This window comes from Carassius auratus, linkage group LG36F (assembly GCF_003368295.1).
Source record: "Carassius auratus strain Wakin linkage group LG36F, ASM336829v1, whole genome shotgun sequence".
NCBI classification, from domain to species: domain Eukaryota; kingdom Metazoa; phylum Chordata; class Actinopteri; order Cypriniformes; family Cyprinidae; genus Carassius; species Carassius auratus.
The window spans coordinates 376,383-403,700 of NC_039295.1; the positions used below are offsets into that span (position 1 = coordinate 376,383).

The following is a 27,318-nucleotide window of genomic DNA, read 5'->3' on the forward strand; positions in this document are numbered from 1 at the left end:
ACTCAGCTGTGTAACTGTCACAGCACTGTCACATTATTTCTCCTAATCTCTGCTTGCATCAACACAGCCTCGTTCACTGGAGGATGACAGCAGGCTGACAAACCTGATCTACACACACACACACACACACACACACACACACACACACAGACACACACACACACACACACACACACACTTCATGGCCAGCTTCTGTGTCTGAACATTCTTCAAGGACAACGTTACACTTCATGATTATTTGATATCATCGGAGAAGAAGGACTGTTAATATCATCTTAATTTCCAACATCATCCATGTCTGGATCATAAACACATCATACTCAGCTTCACTTAGTGCTAGAGATTTGAGCAAATCACCAACAATCAACAAATGCATATTACATTATTTATATTCAATTTCTGTTCTCTATTCTTTGTCATTTGAAGCAATGCATGATTTTATATTAATGTATGAATTCCTGCCAACATCTCTCAATGTTAAGATGACTGACAGACAGCAAGATACACAGAAGTGTGCTAAAATGAGATGAACTATGTCAATCATTTCAACGCAGAATACCTGATACAATATTGTATTATTTCTGCATCAAGATGGACATTAGACTAGATGATCATTTTCTTTCCACACAGAGCTGTAAGATCACATGAGTTCAGCTCACACACAGTCTTTGGCTGCTGACAAACATTCACAGTCTCCAGGCTGTGTGTTTACTAAAGTGCACAGTGGGGTTTCTTACTTCAGATTGGAAAAGCTGTAGCCTGAGCGGAGTTGCTTCTCGATCAAATCGAATGCTAACTGAAGAATTCTGGGTTATATTTGATTGGGGAGAGCACAACACACTTGTTATCAAACACAGTTATGAGGATGATTCACCAGACGACTGGGGTTTCTGATGTAGTCCTATCAGACAGACTTTAGTTCAGTGTTTCTCAACAGCTTCGGTTTCAGAAGCAGACTAACTTCTGTCAGGGATAAAAAACAAACAAATAACTTTAGAATCACAATGTTACCTTTTCACAGAATTGTGAGCTTAACAACTGGCAAGTTATTAAAACTAACTCTGAGTTCACATGTTTTTGTTTTTACTCGTATTTCTGAGTTAACATCTCACAATTCTGACTTTTCTGTTTCGACGCACAGAATAGAAACCGTAACTTTATCTAACCCATTCTGTCATTGCTTCTCAGAATTGTGAGTTTATATCTCGCAGTTGTGACTTGTGAAGTCTTTTCTCAGAATTATGACTTCACTTTCACTTTCACTTTCAATAAAAACATAAAAAGAGAGATTGTTAGATATAAAAGAAAAAAGGTCCAAATTATGCAGTAAAAAGTCTCAACGGCCATGCTTGAAATAAGTTTCCATACACTGTACAGACGGTTGATGAGTGAATGATATTTATATCTACTAAGTCCAAATATGATATAATCTGGGTCATATTTTTAACATCATGGTTTCTCAGAATGAGCTGATGTGAATCTGTGCATATAAACGTTTAGCAAGCAACAGATCAGTATGTGTCTAACTCCTGTAGAGTTGACTGTATGTATGGCTTCTGTCTGCAAAAGTTGATAGGTCATTCATTTCACTGATGTTCATTCAGCATACAGAGACAGTATTTCTACATTTCGCCTGCAATATAAAAAACAACCATCCCGCTCATTCTTTAGTGTTTTTATTTTACTATTATTATTATTCTTTTTAAAGCTGGCTAAAAAGCATTTCACTAAAGCTGTTTATGCATTAAATCAGCATTGTGTACATGCATTAAGGTGAACCATTTTAGTGGAATATAGTACGTCTGTATCAAAATGTATAAGCATATATGGGAAAACTGAGCATCATTTAACTCTGTAGTCTGTACTGGTTTTTAACATAATTGTTTAATTATTAGCAAAAACTTTTAGCTCAATGTAACTACACACTGTAGGGATAAAGTCCCATGTCCACTTGGCCGTCCACTTGCTCACCGTCACATTCATTGCTGCGTTATACACAGACACTTTAGTGTATCATCATGATTTTCTTAGGTTTTTGGCAGCATGGAGTCACAAAGGTCTGCACCAATTTGTGTGAAGATCGGATGAAGCGTCTAGATGGTGTTCAAAAAAGTATATGTTTATGAAATTCAAAATGCCGAAAGTCGAGTCAGAATTATAGATAATAATTTAAATATATCTAGTACAGTTATAATAGTTATAAAAGTATAATAGCACTTTCATTATTTAGTAAAGAGCAAATTATATTTTAGTTTTTAAGTGACATGATGCTAGATGATAACATAATTAGCTTTTTAAATAAATGGTTTTCAGATTTATTTCAGCTAGATTTTAGACATACATTAATGCAATGATTGATTTATATGCTACTGTTTTAAATAAAACTTTTAAATAGATCTTCTTTTTTTTTACTGAATAAACCCTGTGATGTTTGTGCACAGGTACAGATTTCTGTTGATCAATTCCTGATTGCAAATCGCTAACATTCTCACAGGATTATGATATCATAACTAATGCTCAATATATAATATACAGCATACACTGCTTGTCAATATTAGCCTACCTTTGTGTTTCACGTGTCAATCCAGTCAGATAATGCCAGTGTCTGTTCATTTGGTTTTAAAGCACAAACCCAGCAGCAGAAGTCATATTAATGGCTGTCTTATCAAAAAAGAAGGAGTGATCAGTTCAGCCCAAAGCTTTAATGGCAGCTCATTCATCACAGATCTCTCTGAGGACAGTCTGTGAATCAGCACACACCAACACACACACTAAAACACTCACACTAAACATACGACCTGCACACACACACACAAAACATGCATTCACATAGATAACTAGCCTGCCCCATACATGGAAAAAAAAACTTTATATATACTTAACATAAAGCCAAAAATGTATATTTGCTAAAATATGTATATATTTTCTTCTAATATATTTTGCCTATTTTTGTTTGCATATTTTTTTAAATATACTTATATGTCTATATATGCAGGTTGAATCCTATCACCCTATGTGTTACTGTGCGTGTAAGTGCATCCTATTCTAATAACTGTATTTTCACTCAAGATACGGCAAAGGGTCAGAGCAACAGAAGGAGCATTATACACACACACACACACTCTGTGTACAGCGAGGCTTTAGTGTCCTCTGAGATGCACTCATAAGCAACTTTATGAAAGTGAAACTGACAAATGAGACACCCTTCAGCCTCATGGATATTACAGGCTTGCAGTGACCATCATGGGTCTGCACGTGCACATCAGATGTGTCATTTGGGACAGGGCCTGGGGCGTGTGTGAGGAGACGTCCTGTTCTCATGAAAGGACTTCACCTGAAACTACTTCAGCTCAGTGGAAAATATAGCAACAGCTCTATTCAGCCAATCAGAATCAACCGTTTAAGGACACATTAACAGACATCTGAACGTCATTTCTGGGATCAGGTGATGTAAATGCTGCAGGATCTGTTTTCTCCACTAATGTTTATTCTTCACATACGCTCACGAGCACACAGCATCAGTGTGGGCTAAACTGCATATCATTTATCACTTCTCTGGCACGAAAGGTGTTCAGTGCATACATCTGTCAAGTTCCATGAGCTGCTTTCTCACTCAGAGACAATAACCAACAGAACTCAGTGTATCTGCAGGACAATTCCTCAAAACAGTTCAAAACCTAATACAAAACTGAAGAAGGCAGCAAATTTTATAATACTGCTATCTACTGTCATATATTCTAAAACGAACAAATGAAATACTAGCAGAATGATTAGATACATTTAACATGTGCTTTTATCCAAGCTAACAGTTTTCGCCTAACATGTGTCCCCTGGGAATAGATCCCACAACCTTCACTGCTAATGCAATGCTCTACCACTCGAGCCACAGGAACACTGTGAGATATAGCGGAAGACCTTCATTAGCATCTACTCTATACAAAAAGAGAAACTGAGCAATTATTTTGTACTGTAATTTTATACTGCAGTAAATTCTAAATAATAGAGTTAGTCATTCTTGTTTTTTGTGTTTTTTTTTAAGAAAGCAAAAGAAAACATTGTCTGTGTTTTATGAGTGACAATCTTTACTAGTGTTACACAAGAATAAGTTGATTTGAGACTTCTCTTTGTGAAATTAACATCTCTGCCAAGCTGAAGGCTGGTGATGAGAGATGTGTAAAGAGTTTTGAAAAAGAGACATTAGTATTGAAATGTGTATACTAACTACAAATAATACTAATATTAATAATCTTTAACTAGTAATCTCGTCCACTAACCACAAACACAAATTCCCACACTACTGTTCTCATTTTCAGCATCAGATCTGTTGTTTTATCATCAGTGTCCTGCAGCACAGAAGCAGTCATCAGGAGCACAGACGTGTATTTGGAGAAATAGACAACAATACACTGTATGAGTCACAATTATACATCTCTCTTTTATGACAAAAATCATCAGCATATTATGTAAAGATCCTGTTCCATGAAGATATTTAGTACATTTCCCACAGCAAATATATCAAAACTTAATTATTTGATTAGTAATATGCATTGCTAAGAACTTCATTTGAACAACTTTTAAAGATGATTTTCTTAATATTGTGATTTTTTTGCTCCCTCAGATTCCAGATTTATAATAGTTGTATCTCAGACAAATATTGTCCTCCGAACAAACCACACATCACTGGAGAGATGATTTATTCAGAGTTCAGATTATTTATTATGAAGTTATGAATTTCAAATTTAATTAAAATTTTCCTAATGACTGGTTTTGTGGTCCAGGGTCACATTTATCATGTTTGACTCTCAGGCGTTTTTAATTGTAGTTTAATCATCTAAACTCTGAGATCTGAACAGCACATCAGTCTTATAACACACTATTGTATCATCAAACCTCTGCTGTAGATTCTGACCTGTTATTACAGAAATGAACACATGTCAGCTGGATCGTATTCAGCACTGACAACAGTTTATGACAATGTTTTGACAAAATTCTCTGCAGTTTTCCAGATCCTTCAGCGTCTGTGAGAAGAAGTCGTCACACACACTGAAATCAGTCCAATGAGGAATGATTAAAACACTTCAAATATAATCCATGTTTTATTATTCATGATGTTTTTGATGAAATTATGTACAGTAATTGTTGGTGCACTGTAAAATACTGAGAGCTCAATCACTAAACAATTAAAAAGTTCTGGCCTAGAGTTTCTAATAATTGCACAAATGATTTTTCAGCAGCAATCTGTCAAAGCTACAGAATGAAAATCTTCAGGCAAGTCTCATTAGTGTCCAGAGAAATGAAGGCTGCACCTGATCCTTCAGTCCTTCATCTGAGCAGATGTGTTCCACATCACGAGCATCAGCAGCCTCATTAAACCAGACCAGCAGACGACCGATCATATGACACGAAAGCTGTTTGTTTTATTACGAAACACTGCAGAAGTTTCCCTCGAGACTTGACTAGTGGACTACTGAGATATGATTCTGTTTCACTGGGCTCTAAATATTACCATAAACATAACTGCAATAGTCCATCTCATGTGGACCTGTATTAAAACTTTATTACAGGTTAAAGATTGTAATATAGTTCCAGACTTCCTTATTATCAAATAAATACACTCATTACCATGTAATTACAGTCAGTGGCTAATTTGTAATAAATTAAAGCTAATTCAACATCCTTCATTTTCAAAGCCTTGGTGAGAATATGATCAATATCTTTATTATGAAGCATCAAATGTCCCATGATTGTGTATCAGAAGGAAAATAATAAGTTATTATAAACATTAGCATCATGATTTTCTACAAAGCTGCTTTGAAACAATGTGCAATGTGAAAAGTGTGCAAATAAATGTTACTTTTTTGAATAAGTGCCAATATTTTCATAAGAAATCGTTTCTTTGCTCAAAGCACTACAGAAGCAATTTACAAACCCATATGTCACACCTAACAGCCATCTTTTACAGCTTTATTCAGCATTACGCTTTAATAGATGGCAGTGCATTAGCTGCTAACCCATATGTTACACCTGTAAGCTCAACAGCCGCTGAATGAGCCTCTGATGCAGAGTTTGAAGCTGAAGCATGTGCTGTGTTTCTGATGATGCTCAGCAGAGCAGTGCTGGATGGGAGCATATGCTGATTGAGTTTGGATGCTGTAAAATAAGGCCAGAGGACATGATTGAATTACACTACGGTTAATATTCCATGTGTTGAGGGACACAGACTCACAAGCACACCTGTGCTTGGCCAGAGACATGAATCAAGCAGACTGTGGCTCTCAGAGAAAATGCATTGAAACAGTTAACATGGCCAGTTTCTGACTGAAATATCAGTTTGTTATTTGCTATAAGTGGTGTGTTGTTCACAAACCATTCGTTCATTTTAAGCTAATCTTTAACATGACTCAAGAACATGACATGACAGCCATATTGGATACAGAAATTAGTTCATAATTCTTTTTCGTTTTTTAACAGTTCATTTCTCATAAGTTGGTCTTGGTTGCATTAATAATTAATTTATTTTTCAACGCCACATTAGTAAGACTACAAAAAACGCAAGCCCCTTATTACGACCTTTATTTTAATTTTAAAGTTAAGCGCCTTCTAGCAAGTGTAAAAATAATGACAGTATCGTGTTGTGTCTGTCATCGTGAAATGACATATAACTGACATTTCCAATCAAACACGAGATTATTTAAATCATTGTGTGAACTTTTTACACTAATCTCACAGTAATTCGTACATATTTTACTAGTAGGCTTATTCATTCGAAGGACCACATCGAACCTACCCCCCACAGAAATCATGCTAAATTATGATTTATAGAGCATTTACATTCTCTGGAATCAAACCCACAATCGTATGGTTACATTTCATTGTATAACACAATGCTCTACCCACTGAGCTACACAAAATCCATATTACAGTGCAAATAAAAGAGTACAAATCATTAATATGAAAACATCCTGCTGTCAATAGGGGCGTAGTTGTTCTATACCAGAGGTGCCCAACCCTGCTCCTGGCGATCGACTGTCCTGCAAAGTTTAGCTCCAACCCTAATCAAAAACACCTACCTTTAATTTTTAAGTGAGCCTGAAGACCTTAATTATTTGCTTCAGGTGTGTTTGACCCGCCAGGAGCAGGGTTGGGCACCCCTGTTTTATACGCTCGGATGGGTCTATTTCAGGGATTTGGACAAGCGACCTACAGTATACGGGCGTATTGGTGGCAGGACAGGTTGTCTGGATGTGTTGGAGAATTTGAGGCAACGGCAGAACTACAGACGAGTAAGTCAAGTGTTTTCTGTTGGAGAAATGAACTCCCTTTGGCAGTGACTCTGTAACTTTACAGATTTTTTATATCCACAAACATCTACTAAAAGAAAGCTTAAAATAAAAAAGCATAACAAGTGCCCCTTAACAAAACACACGAATGGAATATTAACATGCATGCAAACGCATAAACATTACTGGAATATGAAAACTATCTATCTGCGTGTCGAAATGTAGCTTTCCCAGCTATAATAGCATCCTCACACACACACAGTGCACAGATGCAAGCCTCGGGCTCGCTGTGCTGATTCACCATGTCTCTTCTCATTCCTCCATCACATGACTGCCCTTATACTGCTCTCTCCGGATCTACACAGAGGAGACTGAAGGGCAGGACTGAGATCTGGATTCACACAAACCACAGGGTTTCTCCCTTCCTTCTGGGCTTAGAGAGGTTCAGAAAACCAGTCTTCTGCAAAAGCACGGTTTTCTCCTTAATAAAGTAGAAATTTAGTATTTTTTTTAAATGAGCAATTTAGGAAAACCAGGGAATAGTAAAGCATGAATAGAAGAGCACACCGTCTTGTGTTTCTTTGAGTGGACATGGCAGATCACACAGAAGATGGAAGCTGGTGGTTATGTAAGATTCTCTACACAGAAGACTACAAATAATGAAGCTTTCTCCCTTAATGCCAGGACTGACCGTCATACATATATGTGGATAATCATATGAAACGCGCAGGGATAAGTTATCATTATAGATTATGAGCACAAACAGATTTCTGGCAGAAGCCCAGTGTCAAGGGAGTGACTAAGGATAACGTCTGTGTGATTATTCAGCAGGACACACTGGAGATTCGCTGCACATCTCCTGGCACACGTCTCTAGCTGCACTCCTACTGATTACTGCTCAGCGTGTGGCCTGAAGATGAAGATCCCTACAGCATGCTAAATAAACCGAACTATCATGAAAGTCTTGCTAAATGAAATGCAAGTGTATGCACAAGGCTGGCTTTTATAACAGGAAAAGCAATAGCTTCTTAAGTAAGTCCTGTCAAGCCTTATGGGCTTCTCCAGTGCAGGAAAAATCAATAGTATCCACAGAAACCCAGCTGGATTTGCTTTCTTAGAGAGATCACGTGCTGACTCCCCTGGAGGAACGCCACTCAAATATTCATACTCGTAACTAAGGTGTTATTCCTCTTCTCTGAGCGTGTCTCTGGGATTTTTATTATGCAAAGGCTGTGAATAATTGTCTCTGCTGGTCTTTTGGAGCATGTAAATGACAGACCTAAGCTCATTAAGGTAATGCACCCTGAACATTCATCAGGTGCATTTGGACTGGGCTTTCCCGAGTCAATCAGAGCTTTCATAATCACCAATTAGGATTAGTCAATAAAAATGCAGATCATTCATATTTGAAGCAGTCTGACCTTCCATCATCATTGATAGGATCATCACACTCATCACAATTAGCAGTGACACATCTCAATTACAGCTCACAACTCACACTGGGAGACTTTCCATCGACTGTGATGTGCATTGCCTGTAATGGCAACCAGAAAACATCAAAACAGTCTCTGTGATGTAGAAAGCAGTTCTGGTGCTCAATCTGTTGTATTTGCGTCGTGACAAACACTATTGTAAATCAAACCTCTTTGCATGCAGCCATCTGCTAAAGAGGTGCATAAAGAAGATTGGTGCTGTCCAAGGTACCAATCAACTATTGCAGGAGAAAACTGAGAGTGTAGCTCTAAAACAAGATACAAACTTATCAAAGCTTTGCACAAAGCTGGTTTGAATTCTAATAGAGCACAACTCAACAAGTCGAGGTCAAAGCCAGAAAACTCACCACTCGTGTTGGGGCTCGTCGATGACCAGCAGGATCTTGAATCTCCGTGACACCGCGGCAGGACTTTGCTCCACGAGTCCCGCAGAGGCGGCAGTCTGCTTCACCGCATTGGTGATGGAGCTGAAGAACCCCGAGCCGCTGGATTGTGCGGGCTGTGGCCGTCGCTCCGGGGCCGGAGAAGGGGTGGGGGACCTGTCCTCCGGAGGGGCCGATGGGGCAGGAGCCGCTCCGCTGGCAGCAGTGGGAGGAGGTGGTGGAGGTGGGTCAGGCCTCTGGAGATCCGACATGTAGCCGTTGGGCAGGTTGGCGATGAAGCTGCTGTCAGAGAGACGACGGCGTAGGAAGTTCATGGCTAGAGAGGGTTAAGCTCTGGCTACAGGTGAGGGTCGTCTTGTGCTGCTTCTCAAGAGCGTGGGGTTGATATTGCTGCTGAATTTCTCCGTCTTCCTCCACTGACAGCTTGAATGCCAGGAAGAGATGCTCACGCTCTGTGTCTCCCTCCCTCCCTCGCTAGCGCTCCCTCCCCCGTCCCTCACGATCTCCTACATCATTGCTTACGCGCCTCTACTACGTCGTGCTGCAGCTGCTCAACGGGGTTTCCAATGAATATGCGTGACAGGAGGGGAGCTCCTACAGCGCGCTCTCCTCCTCTCTTTCGGATTGACCCGCAGACCCCGGTCTAGCAGCGCTGGGGCTGGAGGAATAGGTCTGCAGATGGTGGAGACACGCGTCAGCTCAGCTCTCTGGGGGTCTGTGAACATTGATCCTCTGCCATCGTTTAGTCAGTGATCCCCTCCTGAATACAGGAGCTCAATATGCCAAGCCCATGTTAGTCCATTACTGCAGAAAATACAAACAACATGGAGGCTGAGGAATGGTGATCACCATCCACAGTGGCATTTTACTCATTCTTAATGCTGATGGGTTCACACCACAACACACAACAGTGGCCCACAGTAGTAATGAGCAGCTTAGCAAAGGTGACAGAAACAGTGCACATACAGAGTTTGTAGAGGCTCTTTTGCAGTGTAATTGAAGATAAACATAAGGTTGTTAAGCATTGCCTTAAAGACATACACAGTGCACAACCAGGAGCAGAACGTTTTCTATTCCTGTTTTCATTTTATAAAACCTCTTCATAGTCCAGTGCTTCCTGACCCACATCGCTTTGATCCCAATACACATTCATCCATTTATTATAAAGAGTCTTTATAGAAAACAAAACATTTTCTTACATTATTAAATATAATTGCATTGGGGTAAAACACCCAGAACACCCTGGCAACTACCTAATGACATGGTAAAAAAACAAAACAAGAAATAATAATAAAATACCTAGAAAACACCCTGGAGACTGCCTGACAACATGATAAAAACAAACAAGCAAACAAACAAACAAACAAAACCTCTCAGAACCCCTTAGCAACTGCACTTTCCTTTGAAATGTCTCAGGAGTAGAAGATTTCCAACAAAATATATATACTTACATGAATCTCCTGTTGGTAATAACTCTTGTTCATTCTTTCACACATCTGAAAACATCCACGAGGCTCAGATGATGAAATGCCCCCTTCATGTTTGTGTTTATTTAGAACATAACTCTACTCCGTCATCTGAGTATAAATATCATTATGGGATCCTCATGTGCTATAACTCTTATGTTGTGGACAGGTTTTATTAGTGGTGGGTATTCATACTTAGCGTGAGATTTAAACTTCAGACACCAATGCTTCTGTTACGACCAGATACCACAATACAAAACACTCAGAGCAACCTAGCAACTGCGTATCGACACCATGGCAACAACCCACAACATCCTGGCACCGCAGCGGCTGATTATGGGCTGCTGTAAACACAGAAGCGTGTTAAAGGATGAACTCTGAGGGTGAGAAAGGGTTAAATGGATGATGGCTCATCAGATGTCACGAGTTTCTCAGGCTGAATTAGATAAGGATTATAATTTATGTGTGAAGCCCAGAGGGGACAGATACACGCTGATGGCAAACAGGAAAAAGGATAACGAATATGAGGATAATTGCACGGTGTCTTGTGTGATTAGTGAGATGAATGTGTTTTGTGCTGTTGTGTAGGAGAACAGCAAGCGCTGATGTGATGTGAGTGCTGCTCATTCTGACCTTTATTCTTCATGGCAGGGAGAAAACAGCTCAACATCACGTGGTGCTCAGCGTATTTCTGATAGCTTTCCCTGCGATGCAGAGACGATGCTGAACATGGACTGGGATCAAAACATGGGAAAGCAACCAGTTTTGGAAGCACTTGTTTAGTTGTTTAAGTGGTTTATAATCGTTAAATGAATCAGATGAGCTTCTGCTGACGTTATTCTGCTCAAATTATGGCTCAGACAATTACAGAAGAGGTCATTTACATTTTATAGTTTTTCCAGTGTTTGAGCAATTGTTTTATATTTAAAAACTTTCCAGATTTATTAATACATTTTTGTCTATTAATTTAAGCCATAGAGTTAAACTCATCATATATTTGCAGTTTTTTATGTGTGGTATTACAAAAATGGAAAAAGGTAGGCCTGCTAATTTTGAAATGTATACAAAATGTTGATTTGAATGTTTCATCCCTTAAACCTCATGCACCATAAGCAAGGCTGGTATTTTAGTATGCACCTTATTCTTCTCATAAGAGCAGTCACAGACATTTATACATTCACTGGCTCCTGGACTCATCTGTGTCCAGTTATTTTTAGCAGTACAGAACAGCTCTTATCTTCATGAGCACGTTGGATTGTAGTGCAGAGTTTAGCTGTTTACTGCACGCTGTTATTGTTCTGGTTATTTCTCTACAGCGCTAATGAACCGGACGTCTCTCCTATAGGCTTGTGGCATACAATACATTGCATTACGTTTTTCGTCATCTCTTTTTATTTATAGTACATTGTTTTTTATTTGAGGTCAATAGATGTTCTACTATATTTTATACCTCTGAATTTAACATGTGAAAAATATCTTTAGATAAATTGCAGCAATTTTTTCTGAACTGAATTTGTGATGTATTATTATTAATTTTTTTTTTCAAGCAAGCAAATGCATTTGGTTTGAAAGCTGTAATGGACAAGTCAAGATTAAAAATATTATTTAAAAGGTGATAATATCGTCTGGCACAAACCCATCTGCTTTAATAAAATGATCCCTGGGCTGTAAACACACGGATGTGATGCTAGAATATGGAGATGATTTCTATTGCTTACGCTCTGTACCAGAGCAGATTTCATGTTCTCTGCTGAAGGCAATCTGCCATCCTGTTTCCCTCTAACGATAAGTGCTGCATCAATTATTAAGCATAATGTCATGTTTGTGTAAGAGCATTGTGTTGATCAGGGAAGTGATTGGTCTTTTTGCTGAGATGCTCCAGCCTCAGAGGCTGTTTTTAACACTGCATCTCCATGGAAACTGGCAGTAAAGTGTGAGCTTGAGAAAGAGCTCAGGTCCAGATGCCTCTCTGACACAGATGACACTCTGGAGGGTTTCTGATGAGGATCAGCTTACCTCATCACCAATAATGAGTCAGGAATGACAACACAACACTAGACCACAGCCTTATTCACTGCATTCAGCTGATTTACTCCTCGCAGAAGAATCAGTGAATTAATATTTGAGGCGAGCCCTCAAATTCAGTGTCACTCGGTTTGAATGTGCATTAATAATCAGCATGATTTGAAATCTTAAACTGGAGTGAGACTGAATTCAGATTAGAGAGTGAACCCTCGGTCCTTTAGTGCTCTCTAGCGGCTGATCAGGACAACACAGCATTCTCTGCACTTTACCTGCACAGATCAAATACAGATATAGATAGAGTTATAGTAAAGCCTCTTATGAAACTGCAACATATCACAACATTTTATTGCATTTGACTTTAAAGTAGTTTGCATATTTATTTATTGCTGCCCATATTTAGAAAAATAAATAAATACAAATAATAATAGCAATAAAATGACCTAGTATGTCATAATGGCAATTCTGTCCTACAATGACATTTTCCCATGGGTAATTTATTTTATTTTTATGTGTAGTAGCAACAACTATGGTTTTTATTTATCTGGAAGTTAAGCAACGTGTCTTGGTCATATTTGACCCTAAACCTAACAAAATAACATAGAGACAAACAAATAAATGAATACATAAAGCTGGACAGACACTAACTTTCACATGTCTAGAGTCAGTGAGTTTATTTATTTAATTTATTTTAAAGACATTAATACTTCCACTCACCAAGGATGCATTGGATTGATTAAAAGTGATAAATGCTTCTGAACTATCTATTCATCTATGATAAAAATGTGACAATAAAATGTATCATAGTTTTCACAAAAATATTTAACAGAACTCTTTTCAGCACTGACAATAATCAGAAATGCTTCATTAGGACAAAATCAGCATATTGGAATTTCTGATATCTGGCAGTGTGTGTGTGTGTGTAAGTGTGTGTGTGTGTGTGTGTGTGTGTGTGTGTGTGTGTGTGTGTGTGCGAGTGTATGTGTGTGTGTGTGTGTGTGTGTGTGTGTGTGTGTGTGTGAGTGGGCATGTTTTTGTGACATATCAGGACACAACTCTGTATAATGACATGGGTATGACACAGGTATTACAAGGAGAGGGTGACTTATGAGGACATAACCCATGTCCCCATTTTTCAAAACACTTATAAATCATACAGAATGAGTTTTTTTGAGAAAGTAAAAATGCACAAAGTTTCCTGTGAGGGTTAGGGTTAGGGGTAGGGTTGGTGAAGGGCCATAGAATATACAGTTTCTACAGAATAAAAACCATTACACCTATTGCTAAATGTTTTTATGGATTCTCTGATGAATAAAAATTTAAAAGAACACCATTTATTCAAAATATAAAACGTTTATAAATCTTATAAAATGTTTATAAAACAATATAAATCTTTGCTATCTTCTTAACAATTTAACACATTCTTGTTGAATGAAAGCCAAAAAACAATATAAAAAAATAAAGCAAGAATAACGATTTACTGACCCCAAACTTTTGAACTGTAGTGTATATTGTTAGAAAAAAATATCTTTAAATAAATGCTCTTCTTTTGAACTTGTTATTCATCAAAATAATCCTGAAAAAAAGTATCACATGTTCCAAAAAATATGATGCAGCAAAACAGTTTCAGCACTGATAATAAATCATCATATTATTCTGATTTCTGAAGATCATCTGTGTCACAATCATTAGATGGAGTGCCCATGAACTTTAGTAGAGGTCACTCCATTCAGGACCATTCCACCCATCAACCACCAGATGTCACTTGGACACTAGCACCTCTCATACTGTTACACCACACCAGAACTACATTCCCCATGAGTCACTGCATCACAATCACCTTGCCACACCTGCACCTCATTCATCAGCCAATTTCCTTGTTGTCCCCGTGTATTATCTTGGATTGTTTGACCGACTCTGATTCTCTGCTGCCTGCCCTGATCTCTGCTTGTTACAGTTAATGATTCTGGATATCCCTAACACACCTGACGCCGTTCCTGATTTCTGCCTGTATGACCATTCTCTTAATAAAATTCTGCACATGGATCCGAACGCCTCTGTCTCCTTGTTAAAATCTGACACTGAATACTGGAGTAATGATGCTGAAAATACAGCTGCACATCACAGAAATAAATTCGATTTCAATGCATATTTAAAATAGAAAAAATAAATTTTACATCTTAATAATATTTTACAATATTTTTTTCCTGTATTTTTTAATCAAATAAATGCAGCCTTGATGATCATAAAAACATTACAAATCGTTCTCATCCCAAAGTTTTGACCAGTAGTATGTATGATAGGGATGTAACAGTACACATATTCTTGTTTGTATGTGTATCGAACAAATACAGCACTATTTTTAATTTTATTTTTTTAAAGTAAATTCACACAATAAACTGTGTTTCCATTCTTTGTGGCATGACAGATGACTGTATAAATGCCTCTGACAGCAGTGAGGAGCCTGAGCAAACCTGATCACCCCTTCAAGTTCACTAAACACTGTAGAAATTAATTTACAGTAAAAAAAACAAAAAAAAAACAAAAACAAAAACAAAACAAAGGCAGCTGTGGTTGCTGGAATTTTACCATACAAAATATGATAGCAACATTTGAGGTTTTATGGTTTTAACTTAAATGTACAGTTAAATACCTTAATATTAATTTTCATTAGTTGGTTAGTCACAAAAAAAAAAAAATCACGTGAAAAAATTACGCAATCAGGGGCTGCGCAAACATCAAAGCAACGAGAGATCAACGAGATCTCGTGCCTCGCGGTATACCAAAGTGCACTTGATGAGAAGGAGCATGCAAGAGAAGGATGAACTAAAAATGTACTTGGCAGATAAGACAAAGGTTGATTCGGGACCATTGGCATGGTGGCAAAAAATGTAACATCGATATCCAAAGCTCGTTAAAGCAGCTAAACGCCTCCACTGTATCCCTTCCACATCCACTCCATCAGAGCGTATCTTTTCAAAGGCCAGCTTCATTGTGAACAAGTCGAGAAGCTCTCTTCTTCCCAACAATGTAGACAAGCTGGTGTTCCTCTCACATAATATGAAAAAAATAAAATCGAATTGAAAGCTTAGGTAAGAATGCTTAATTTCCTTTTTGTAGTGTTTCTGTTTGCTATCTGTTAGGCTATGTATAAAAAAACAGGTATTTTTATAACAGTTGGGCTATACAAATAAATAAGTACATATCATTTTTTAGGGCCGGGACTCAATTAAAAAAATTAATCTAATTAATTAGAGGCTTTGTAATTAATTAATCGAAATTAATCGCATTTTAATCGCATATAAATATTTGACCTGAAAACAGTGAGAAGTAATTTTTTTCACATGGATTTATAGTATACCATTGAATAATGACTGAATACATAAGCTTAAGCAACAAAATATTGTTTATCTTTGTTCAACCAAGTCTAGCAGACCAGTGCAATTTTTGCCATGAAGTATAGCAATAGCATATTTAGAAACAATTTAGAAATAGTACATTTCAGAAATTCAGGAAGCTTATAGGTGCTGGAACCTTCTGTAAAGAGTTTTTTAAGTAAAACAATACTGTCAATTACATTCAGAACATTGGAAACCCTGACTATTAGAAAACATCTCTCTGCTGCTTCAGAGGCCATAACATACTAAGTCCAACTCTCAATAACCTTGGCCAAAACAATAAAGAGTTCAACATAAACTGTTGCACCAACAAAATAATACATAGTTCAACATAAAGTGTAAAGTCCACGCTAGCTGCTATATGTTTTGCGTTGAGGTGGTACTTGAGGCTCGATGTGCTGCAGTGATATGCGGAGCGAGCATAGACAGTAAAAGAAATGGACACAGCGACCCCATTGGAACTCAATTGAGACAAATGAAGCCCAGTTTTAGCGTTTTTTAGCACTTCCGTTTCTGACGCGCAGACTCAAACGAAGCTTAACGACGTCAGCAACCTGTCTGCCAGATGTAAATCTTCTAGTAGCTGTGCGTGAAAACTGCCATCGTTAATCTTGCAGAGACGGCGAGCTTGAGCGGGGAGTTCTTTGTCGTGAGTGAGTAGGAGTAAGTATTCTGATTAATTATTTTGTATAGTATTTTAAAATGTAACGCCAGTACGCCATATTAAGTTAATTGCCTGCGAGCTTCTGTACGGTAATGTGACAGAGAGACGAGTGGTTATGACGCAATCGTTAGCCTATTTTTTACAAAAACTGTTTATACGGGGCCATAATGTAACATAGAAGGTAATGGAGCCCTTTATACATTGTCGTGTATCTTTAGAAATAAATAATGGACAAACAGAGTCTTTAAACGCCTCAGATGTAAAGTTATTCGCTGTCAAAGTGACGGCAAAATGAATGGGAGTCAATGGGAATGCTAACGCAAGTGAAGTTCTGCTAAAAGATGGCAGCCCCCACCCGACTTCAACTTCCGGTCGAGTTCCTTGCCCCTTGGGAGCGAGCGCTAGTTGGTGCTTCAGTATAATCAGTCCGCCGAAACAAATCCAGTGAGAAACGTTCCGCGGTGCAAAAATGAGTTATTAAAAATGCGGGATTTTTTTTTCTGTAATTAATTAATCTTAGTTAACGCGTTATTTTTGTGTAATTAATTAATCTCAATTAACACGTTAAAGTCCCGGCCCTAATTATTTTTATTTATCCGTTTTCATAAAATGCAGAAGTTGTGTTTTATTCTCTAAGAAAAATTAGTCTGATGTTTGCAATTTGGTGTTTTAGGTCAAGACTCGTCGCCTTAATGGCAGTTTGTGGCTTTGCTCTGATATTTTTGATTTGTATTAGTGTTCTTTAAATTATTTGTTCAAAATTTTGTCTTAAATATAGTTGTTCTAAACAAATTAATCAAATAGGCTACTTAGGCTGTTGATTTGTTGGCCGCCGCCTTTTTTATTCTAAGTTTTGGCGTTGTGCGATGTGCCATGTGCATTTATTAAATTGTTCGTTTTTGTTAATTTTCCTTTTGAACAATATAAAATTTATATTAATTTTCCACTGTAATTTTATACCAAACAGCGTTTTTGCTACAGTATTTATTTTTAATTTATTTTTATTTTTTTGCCTTGTTTTGTACTAGGCCTAAGTTACTAATACGTTTATTTAATTTATTTTAAAGAACGAATTTTAGTTTATTTTATTCAAACTGTTTTTTGTTTGTTTGTTTGTTTGTTTTTTTGACATGTAACTGTTACAGTTTGTATTTTTTATAATAAATTATTAAAATGCACAGGCAGTGTGATTGCTGTTTTTATGTTAATTAGCCTATAACGTTCCAGACACTGATTTATGTGTCCATAATCGCTGTATACTTTAAATGCTTTACTATTCTGTTTTAAGCGCTTCATTTTCATTTTGAACGCGCTAATATCATGATTAGCATATTCTGTCATATGGAACTGTTAAACTTCAACTTGGACTATACCTTTCCTTGTATATACGCAAGTTTTTTATATTAATATCATAAATTAACGATTATTCGACTAATTGCTAAAATGGAGGTGTGTTAGCCGACTAGGAATATCTTTAGTCGGGGGCATCCCTAAATATAGTATAGTCAACATAGGCATCCCGTATACGGGATGGGGTGACATTTAACAGGTTAAATCAATCTTTTATGAAACCAGTTATGACAGCCACTCTGTAAAGTATTATATTTCAGTAACAAATAGAAATTGTATAATTAGAAGTTGATTTAAAAACATTTTCATGTTTTATTTTTGTAGACTATTATAGCTCAAAATATAAAATAAATTTATGTTTGGGCTCTGTTGTTAATTGTAACCTTACAGTTATTTAAAAGGGCTCTCTATAGTTTAGAGCAGAAGCTGAGGTAGAGTTTTATCCCTAAGAACATTTTTATTATAATTTAATTTATTTAAAGAAAGAGCAATTTGTTCAGTTTTATAAAAAAAAACGAAAGAAAGAAAGAAAAATCAATGTATGTTTAGTTTTTTCCTCCTCATACCTAACCGTGACGTCAAAACCAGGGTACGTACTTACACCCCTAATATATGACTTTCTTCTTTCAAACAAATACAGTCAGAGTTATATATCAAAAAAAGGTCCTTGCTCTTTCGAGCTTTATAATGGCAGTGAATGGGGGTCAAGATTTTCAAGTCCAAAAAAGCGCATTCATCCACCAAGTGCTCCAGTGCTTTGATGAGCAGAATCGATACATTTGTGCAAGAATAATATGTTTTAAATCTTTATAACCCATAATCTCTAGCTTCTGCAAACTGTCTTATACTCGCAATTTCTGTATTTTTGTATTTACTCTGTATTTCTGTATTTAGTCTGTATTTATTTCTGTATTTAGTCTGTATTTTTGTATTTAGTCTGTCTGTATTTCTGTATTTAGTCTGTATTTATTACTGTATTTAGTCTGTATTTATTACTGTATTTAGTCTGTATTTCTGTATTTACTCTGTATTTTTGTATTTAGTCTGTATTTCTGTATTTAGTCTGTATTTATTACTGTATTTAGTCTGTATTTCTGTATTTAGTCTGTATTTATTACTGTATTTAGTCTGTATTTCTGTAGGTAGTCTGTATTTATTACTGTATTTAGTCTGTATTTCTGTATTTACTCTGTATTTTTGTATTTAGTCTGTATTTCTGTATTTAGTCTGTATTTATTACTGTATTTAGTCTGTTTTTCTGTATTTAGTCTGTATTTCTGTATTTAGTCTGTATTTATTACTGTATTTAGTCTGTATTTCTGTATTTAGTCTGTATTTCTGTATTTAGTCTGTATTTATTTCTGTATTTAGTCTGTATTTCTGTATTTAGTCTGTATTTATTACTGTATTTAGTCTGTATTTATTACTGTATTTAGTCTGTATTTCTGTATTTAGTCTGTATTTCTGTATTTAGTCTGTATTTCTGTATTTACTCTGTATTTTTGTATTAAGTCTGTATTTCTGTATTTAGTCTGTATTTATTACTGTATTTAGTCTGTATTTCTGTATTTAGTCTGTATTTATTACTGTATTTAGTCTGTATTTCTGTATTTAGTCTGTATTTCTGTATTTAGTCTGTATTTATTTCTGTATTTAGTCTGTATTTCTGTATTTACTCTGTATTTTTGTATTAAGTCTGTATTTCTGTATTTAGTCTGTATTTATTACTGTATTTAGTCTGTATTTCTGTATTTAGTCTGTATTTATTACTGTATTTAGTCTGTATTTCTGTATTTAGTCTGTATTTATTACTGTATTAAGTCTGTATTTCTGTATTTAGTCTTTATTTCTGTATTTAGTCTGTATTTATTACTGTATTTAGTCTGTATTTCTGTATTTAGTCTGTATTTTTGTATTTAGTCTGTATTTATTACTGTATTTAGTCTGTAATTCTGTATTTACTCTGTATTTATTACTGTATTTAGTCTGTAATTCTGTATTTACTCTGTATTTTTGTATTTAGTCTGTATTTCTGTATTTAGTCTGTATTTATTACTGTATTTAGTCTGTATTTATTACTGTATTTAGTCTGTATTTCTGTATTTAGTCTGTATTTATTACTGTATTTAGTCTGTATTTTTGTATTTAGTCTTTTTTATATTTAGTCTGTATTTCTGTATTTAGTCTGTATTTATTTCTGTATTTAGTCTGTCTCTATTTCTGTATTTAGTCTGTATTTATTTCTCTATTTAGTCTGTATTTCTGTATTTAGTCTGTATTTATTTCTGTTTTTAGTCTGTATTTCTCTATTTAGTCTGTATTTATTTCTGTATTTAGTCTGTATTTCTGTATTTAGTTTGTATTTCTGTATTAAGTCTGTATTTACTATTGTATTTAATCTGCATTTCTGTATTTAGTCTGAATTTCTGTATATAGTCTGTATTTATTTTTGTATTTAGTCTGTATTCCTGAGGCTGTGACACTTCTGAACACCTCACCACCAATCTAACCTGCACCTGCTCTTTTACTGCACTGGTCACAGTACTTTACATACATGTATTGCACTACTCATATTTTGCACAGACTGCACATGGTTAAATCCATTACACTATAAACTGTTAAAATGTATATATAAAAATTATAATTTATTTAATAAATAAGTTGTTACTGTACAAGCACAGTATACTATTTCTACAAAAAAAATCATTGCACTACTGTTATTTTGCATATAATACATTGTTCAACAATACTTTTGCACACTCATCCAACTGTATTTATTACCAGTGTTCTCACGTTCCTGCTGTTCATAATGTATATATAATCCTTCATTGCTCTGTTCATAATGTACATACAATCCTTACATTGCATTCATATTTATATTCTGTATATACTCTGATCAGTACTGTATGTAGCAACTCCACGGTACATTCTGTATATCATAGCTTTACTTAATCTGCACTTTTATGTATATAAAACACTATATTCTTGCACTTCTCGTTAGATGCTAACTACATATCATTAGCTCTGTACTTGTACTCTGCATAATGACAATAAAGTTGAATCTAATCTAATCTAATCTATTTCTGTATTTAGTTTAAGTTATTTCTGTATTTAGTCTGTATTTCTGTATTTAGTCTGTATTTCTGTATTTAGTCTGTATTTTTGTGGTGCTGTCATGCCACTGGGTGAAATATGGACGATGTTCTGCCTGCACTCACAACAGCCACACTCTTTTTTTATTTATTCATTTCCGGCAGTATCTCTAGCAGAGGGCTTTTCCAATACAGAATTGACCCATATTTAAAAGCATCAAAGATGTATGAAAGCTGTAGCCTGCAGAACGCACTTTGCACCGTATTCACAGGCAAACGTCATATGACCACCACACCATATTATCAACTGATAACTAATTCTTTTTGCACAAATCATTGTTGTATTTTAAGGCCAAGTGGAATTTTGTGCTAGGCTCACACTCACCTGGTTTGTATTCTGCCAAATCCGTTTGGGCGAATGCAAACAACTTATTATGAGCCCAACATCTCGCAAGGTAAGAAAACATTCAATCTATCTGCGGCCAGATGTATTTTGCTATTGTAAATTAATGCTTAATGCTGTTAAATAAAGAGAGAAAGTAAAGAAGAAGAAACATTTAAAAAAATCTAACTTCCAGCGTATTCTTCAACTTGGACTTTGTTATTGAAATACAAATTAAAAAAATTGTAATTGAAAAATATGAACTTTCATTCATTCATAGGCTATAATGAGTGAAATAATTGTGTAGCTCAAATATTTAATTGCTGTACAGTATGTGATGTAAAGCAGTGCTGTTTTATCACACCAGATACCTCTGAGAGTTCTGTTATTTATAATGCTTCTCTGGGCAGTTGTCTATGAAAACACACAACATATTAAAGCGTCTTTGGTGTTTCCATGTGGAATCGAGGGGTTATGATGTCATGATGATGGCAGGCGACACAATGACCAGCGACGAGACACTTTTTAAAATAGCTAATTCTCTGGATTAAACACTGGTGATAATGTACTATAAAAACATAAGTCAACAAAATATTTAACACTGTCCTAGTGGTTTTTGGATAATTTAATAAAAAAAATCTCACATATTGTGCATTTAAAATAATTTGTAGAATAATTGTACATATATAGGTTAAGCAAAACAAATGTGATTATTTCTGGGAACTTTTAACTGCAGACAGACATACACTACGAACAGATATTTTGAGAGTCCCTCAATCTGTCCCTTATTTTCCATTTCTGAATTTTGTACTTCAAAACGAAAGCTCTAGAAAAATACAATAAATTTCAAGGCTGTATAGTGGCTGTATATGTAACTCCAACTGCATTCAACTGAAAGAAGACAGTCATATACACCTTGGATGCCTTGGGGGTGAATAAAACATGGGCTGATTTGAATTTCAGTTTTTGGTGAAGCATCCCTGATCGTCTCAACACATATTTGAAATTACAGCAGTCTTGATTGATTGGGACTGATTTAAAAATGTGTTTTGATTTAAAAAATGTTTGTGATGTGCATCTCTCAGAATTGAAATCACTAAAAGATGAAGCGTGATGTATAACAATATTGCAAAACATAGAGCAAATATTTTGACTATTTTAATTTATCTTTAGTATTATTTACATTAAATTTAACTTAAATATAATTAAACTTGTACTTGTTTTGTTATGTTATACTTTAATTGAATATACTTATGTAGTTATATAACTAATGACTAGATAGCAATTCTGCCCACTGCTGGCAGATGAATGGTTATTATTGCTAAATTATGATTTATTGGATGAATTGCTGTATCATACATAATAAGGTTTTCTTCACATGAATTTCATCAGTAGTGAAAGCCCAACATAACAGAGTGCCAAAGGAATCACATTCCAGCATAACTCAGCTGTCCTCAAAGCATAACTCAATACTCCACAACTATTGATTGCATGGCCTGGAAAAAAAAAAATAAATAATAATAATAATAAAAATAAATCTGTTCTATCACAATGCAAAATAAACATGACAGAATCAGGTTTTTAAATATTATTATAAGTATTATTTTTCTTTTCATTTTTGAGGTCAAATTAGCAACACCAACAGGATGACAATAATGCTTCATATAATTATTTCCTCAATGCTGTAGATTTGTTAGGTGTGAAATCTTTGGTACTTTCGCTTTTATTTTGTAGTTTACAATCCTGTGTCTTCCAGGCACTCGAGAAGCACTTTTGTCTTTTTCAGAAATGTATTCGTGAGTTTCTCGACTGCTGTTGAAACTCGTCAGAACACTGTCATACAGAGCAAAGAAAGCTGCAGAACACGTGCATAAACTAATGATGACTGCATCACGTGATTCCCTCTCACTCTGTAATGTTGCTGGGGATATGCCAATAAACGTTTCTGTAACGTGTGTTTGTTTATTGGCGAACTTCCTCTTCACGCTGTACCTGTTGCAAGGATGTGACGTCACTCCCTCATTAGCATAATGCATTCTGCTCTCACTCCGCTGACCTCGACCAATGAGAATTCGTGACTCCCATCACCTGCTAGGAAGAACATTCCATCATTCCAAGCATTCTTCCCCGCGCAGCAGCGCTGGATCTTCCGCCGGATTGATCGCTCTCTGGGGCGTCGTGATTGGGGAGATTTCAAAGTGGCGGTATGTACTTTACACGACTTTAAACCGTCTGTTCTTAACATATACCACACTACACGTGTAAAGAGTGACCATGCGCGTGTTTTATGGTCATTTGCTGTAGTAAAACTCAAAGAGCTCCAGCGTCTCAGAGCAGCGAGTGAAGACAGCGCTTGTTACAATGTAACATTTCCCGCGGTATTATTCTCTGAATATGGAGTTTCATGAGACCTCTTTATTAAGTAATGCTTGTAAATGAGTTCGTGTTTAACACGCGACTGAAGCGCGACGCTTGTAGTGGACGAAAGCATTCTGCGTAAAAACAAACGAAACGCGTGCGCTTTACTGGAGCGTCGCGTCACGTCGCGTCACATCGACTACTTCCTGAGTTCAGAAACGGCATGTTTTCGCTTGCGCGCTAGTGAAAGTTGTGTAGTGTCTCTCAGCTGTGGAATGTGACGTCACGTGTTTGCAGGGTTTGTTCTGGAAATGCAAGAGAAAGCATGAACCCGATTCTGTCAAACTTTGGCATGAAGCTTCATTCAGAAGCATGCTACATCTGCAAGCTTTGACAGTCAAAGGCTTCCCCAGAGCTTCCAGCTTCAGCATGCTCCTGGATGAACGGAGTGAAAGAAGCTTTGGTTCATGTGTGGATGATCTGATCTGAGATTAATCATCTGATTCTGCTTGCTCAGGGTCTGGCCCAGGATGGAAACGCCTTTGGATGTTTTGTCGAGAGCAGCATCTTTAGTGCACCAGGATGACGAGAAACGTGAGTTTATAAAGTACTGCTTCCAGACCATGTGATGTTTGTGTTCATTCCTGTAGCTCAAACCAAGCCATGGCTTCGATTCCCAGGCACTGCATGTGAACTGAACACATAATGAATTCCCTGTCTGACTCTACATGTTTAATTGTCACATAACTGATGAACTAAATGAAATACGTGACTCTGGAGCGTAAAACCAGTCATGAGTGTCAATTTTGAAATAAATGATCTCTCCAGTGATGTGTGGTTTGTTCGGAGGACAATATTTGTCTGAGATACAACTATTATAAATCTGGAATCTGAGGGAGCAAAATAATAATAATCTAAATATTGAGAAAATCATTTTTAAAGTTGTTCTTAACAATGCATATTACTAATGAAATTAAGTTTTGATATATTTACAGTAGGAGATGTACTAAATATCTTCATGGAACATGATCTTTACTTAATATCCTAATTATTTTTGGCATAAAAGAGAAATGTATAATTGTGACCCATACATTGTATTGTCTATCTCTACAAGTATACCCCAGAGACTTCAGACTGCTCCTGTGCTGCAGGGACACAGATAATCCCTCCTCCTTCTAGAGATGGTTGTATTTCCAGTGAGGCTCAGTCTTTCGTGTGTGTTTGTCCTGGCTGCGTTGAGTCTCTGATCGTGTAGATGAGATGCCCTTCGCTGCAGCTGTTTTCAGCTCAATGCTGTGAGTGTGACATATGATATCCAAGCACAGGAGTGTTATGAGTGCTGTTTGCTGTCACATGTGCCGTTTCCTCCGGCCGGGACACACAGTCTCTCTCCGGGCTGCCGTGTTTTTGGTCAGAAATTCCTGCCTAGATTAAACCCCAGCAAATCCTGCTCAACAGGCATTGAGCGTTATTGGAATTCATTGTGCAACATCTACATGTGTCTGCGGCCCGCTCCGTGTGGCTCTGCTGGGCTTGTATTGATAAAGCAGGATTTGGTTACATGTACAAAATGAGGTTTGCAAGCAATGCTCTTTTTCTCCTAAACCTCTTCAGAGCTGCAGCAGACTGAACTGCCGTGGGTCAAACCATCAGACGGAGCAATGCTCCCACAGCTTCACTGGGTTTGTCCTCAAACACTGAATGAGTGGAGGTGTTTCTTCATCAGATCTGGAGAAATGTAGCACTGCATCAGTGTCTCATCAATGGATGCTCTGCAGTGAATGGGTGCCGTCAGAATGAGAGTCCAAACAGCTGGTAAAACATCACAGTAATCCACAAGTAAAATGGATTATAAACTCCTATTTTAGCCGGAAACATTGGTTTAAGGTTAAAAAGCTTCATCTTTTGTCTTCTCCAGATGTGAACTGGTGGACTGGAGTGCTCTGGATTATTGTGATGTTTTTATCAGCTGTAAAATAAATGATCAGGAAATTGTAATTCTGGAAGGGAACTTATCCTTTTAGTCTGTAGAAAAATGAGGTTTTGTCTTTAGGTCACTGAAGTTTCCTCGAGTGCTCATGAGCTGTTAGTGAGTCTGAACTGAAGCGGAGAGAGAAGGAAACTGGGTCATGATGTCAGAGCGAGTGTGTGTGTGTGTGTGTGTGCGTGCATCTGGAGGAGCTTGGGACTGCCATTGTTTCTTCCTCCCCCTGCTGTGTTGTTTCGCCGGGGGGCTGATGTCGTGTGTGTGTGTGTGTGTCTTTGTCCCCTCACAGAGTCTGACCTGGTTTCACTGTAGAGCTGCTCCTGCTGGTTTGCATGTACTGCAGGTCTTTGGACTGGTTCTCTTGAGAGAGATTGTCTTCAGCCAGACCTGTGCTCTGATTTGATTGGATGTGAGCGCACAGTGGAAGGTGTGTTCTCTCTGTCAGTGTGAGTCAGGTGACTGCGTGTCCTCTAACATCAGCGCTCTTCTAATCCAAACCTAACATGCTTCTGAATCGGTGTGCTTTTACACATTCATTATAGAGTTCAGGAGCCAGAACTACACTTCCCATGTTCTCTGAGAGAGATCCACCAATCTGATGATTGCTCTTATCATGGAAACATGCATCCTGACAAGAAGAACTCATTATTAAAACTGCACTCTCTAGTTACTCTTGAATGTGCATTACACTACTGGTCAGGTTTGGGGTCAGCAAGAAACACTTTTATTCAGCAATTACCATTAAATTGATCAAAAGTGATAGAAAAGCCATTTATAATGTTTCCATTTCAGTTAAATGCTGTTTGAACTTTCTATTCATCTGTGAATCATGAAAAATGTAATGTATCACAAAAAATACTGAGCAGCACAACTGTGTTCAACACTGATAATAATCAGAAATGTTTCTTGAGCAGTAAATGATCATATTATTCTGATTTCTGAAGATCATGTGACACTGAAGACTGGAGGAATGATGCTGAAAATACAGAAATACATTACACTTTAACACAGATTCACACAGAGAACAGATGTTATTGTAGATGTGGATAAAGTATGCAGAACAGTCATGATCTGCTTAGTTATGGTTGATAATGTTAAGCACAAAATGCAGACTTGGAATTATAATAATAAATAAATAATAATAATATCCCACTTCACCCTCATTAGATGCACAGATCTTTCAGGTTAGGGTTAGTAATGATTTCGCACATCAGCTCTAGAGCTTTAACAATCCTGATGAAAACATGAGCGTGTAATGATGAAAACAGAGTGGTTTCACTGGTTTTGTGTCAGGAGGCATCTCCTCGAGGGCTCTTGGGGCTGTTTGAGCAGCAAACATGTGTGTGAACCCGGTCTTTTGGCTCAGAGGTCACAGGTCAAAGGTCACTGAAGTCACTATTGTCCTGACGGATTCCAGAAAGAAAAGACTAGCAGTCACGTGAA

At 36.8% G+C, this 27,318-nt stretch overlaps 2 protein-coding genes across 3 annotated transcripts in view; one reads left to right on the forward strand and one right to left on the reverse strand.

Moving 5' to 3' along the window:
* The window catches only part of LOC113068125 (synapsin-2-like), a 137,037-nt gene extending 126,355 nt beyond the window's left edge, over positions 1 to 10,682 (reverse strand). The window contains exons 1-2 of the mRNA XM_026240743.1: positions 10,608 to 10,682; positions 9,121 to 9,960 (exon numbers count right to left, since the gene is read on the reverse strand). Of these exons, the coding sequence (XP_026096528.1) occupies positions 9,121 to 9,470 (350 nt within the window). The 5' untranslated portion in view covers positions 9,471 to 9,960; positions 10,608 to 10,682. The remainder of the gene's footprint in view (positions 1 to 9,120; positions 9,961 to 10,607) is intronic.
* Positions 10,683 to 23,618: 12,936 nt separating this feature from the next.
* LOC113068129 (transcription cofactor vestigial-like protein 4) overlaps positions 23,619 to 27,318 on the forward strand; it is a 39,875-nt gene continuing 36,175 nt past the window's right edge. Inside the window, exons 1-2 of one of the 2 annotated variants that reach the window (XM_026240747.1) lie at positions 23,619 to 23,734; positions 24,406 to 24,482. In XM_026240747.1, coding sequence (XP_026096532.1) covers positions 24,419 to 24,482 — 64 coding nt within the window. In that variant the 5' untranslated portion in view covers positions 23,619 to 23,734; positions 24,406 to 24,418. The remainder of the gene's footprint in view (positions 23,735 to 24,405; positions 24,483 to 27,318) is intronic. The other variant, XM_026240746.1, reaches the window with a different exon arrangement.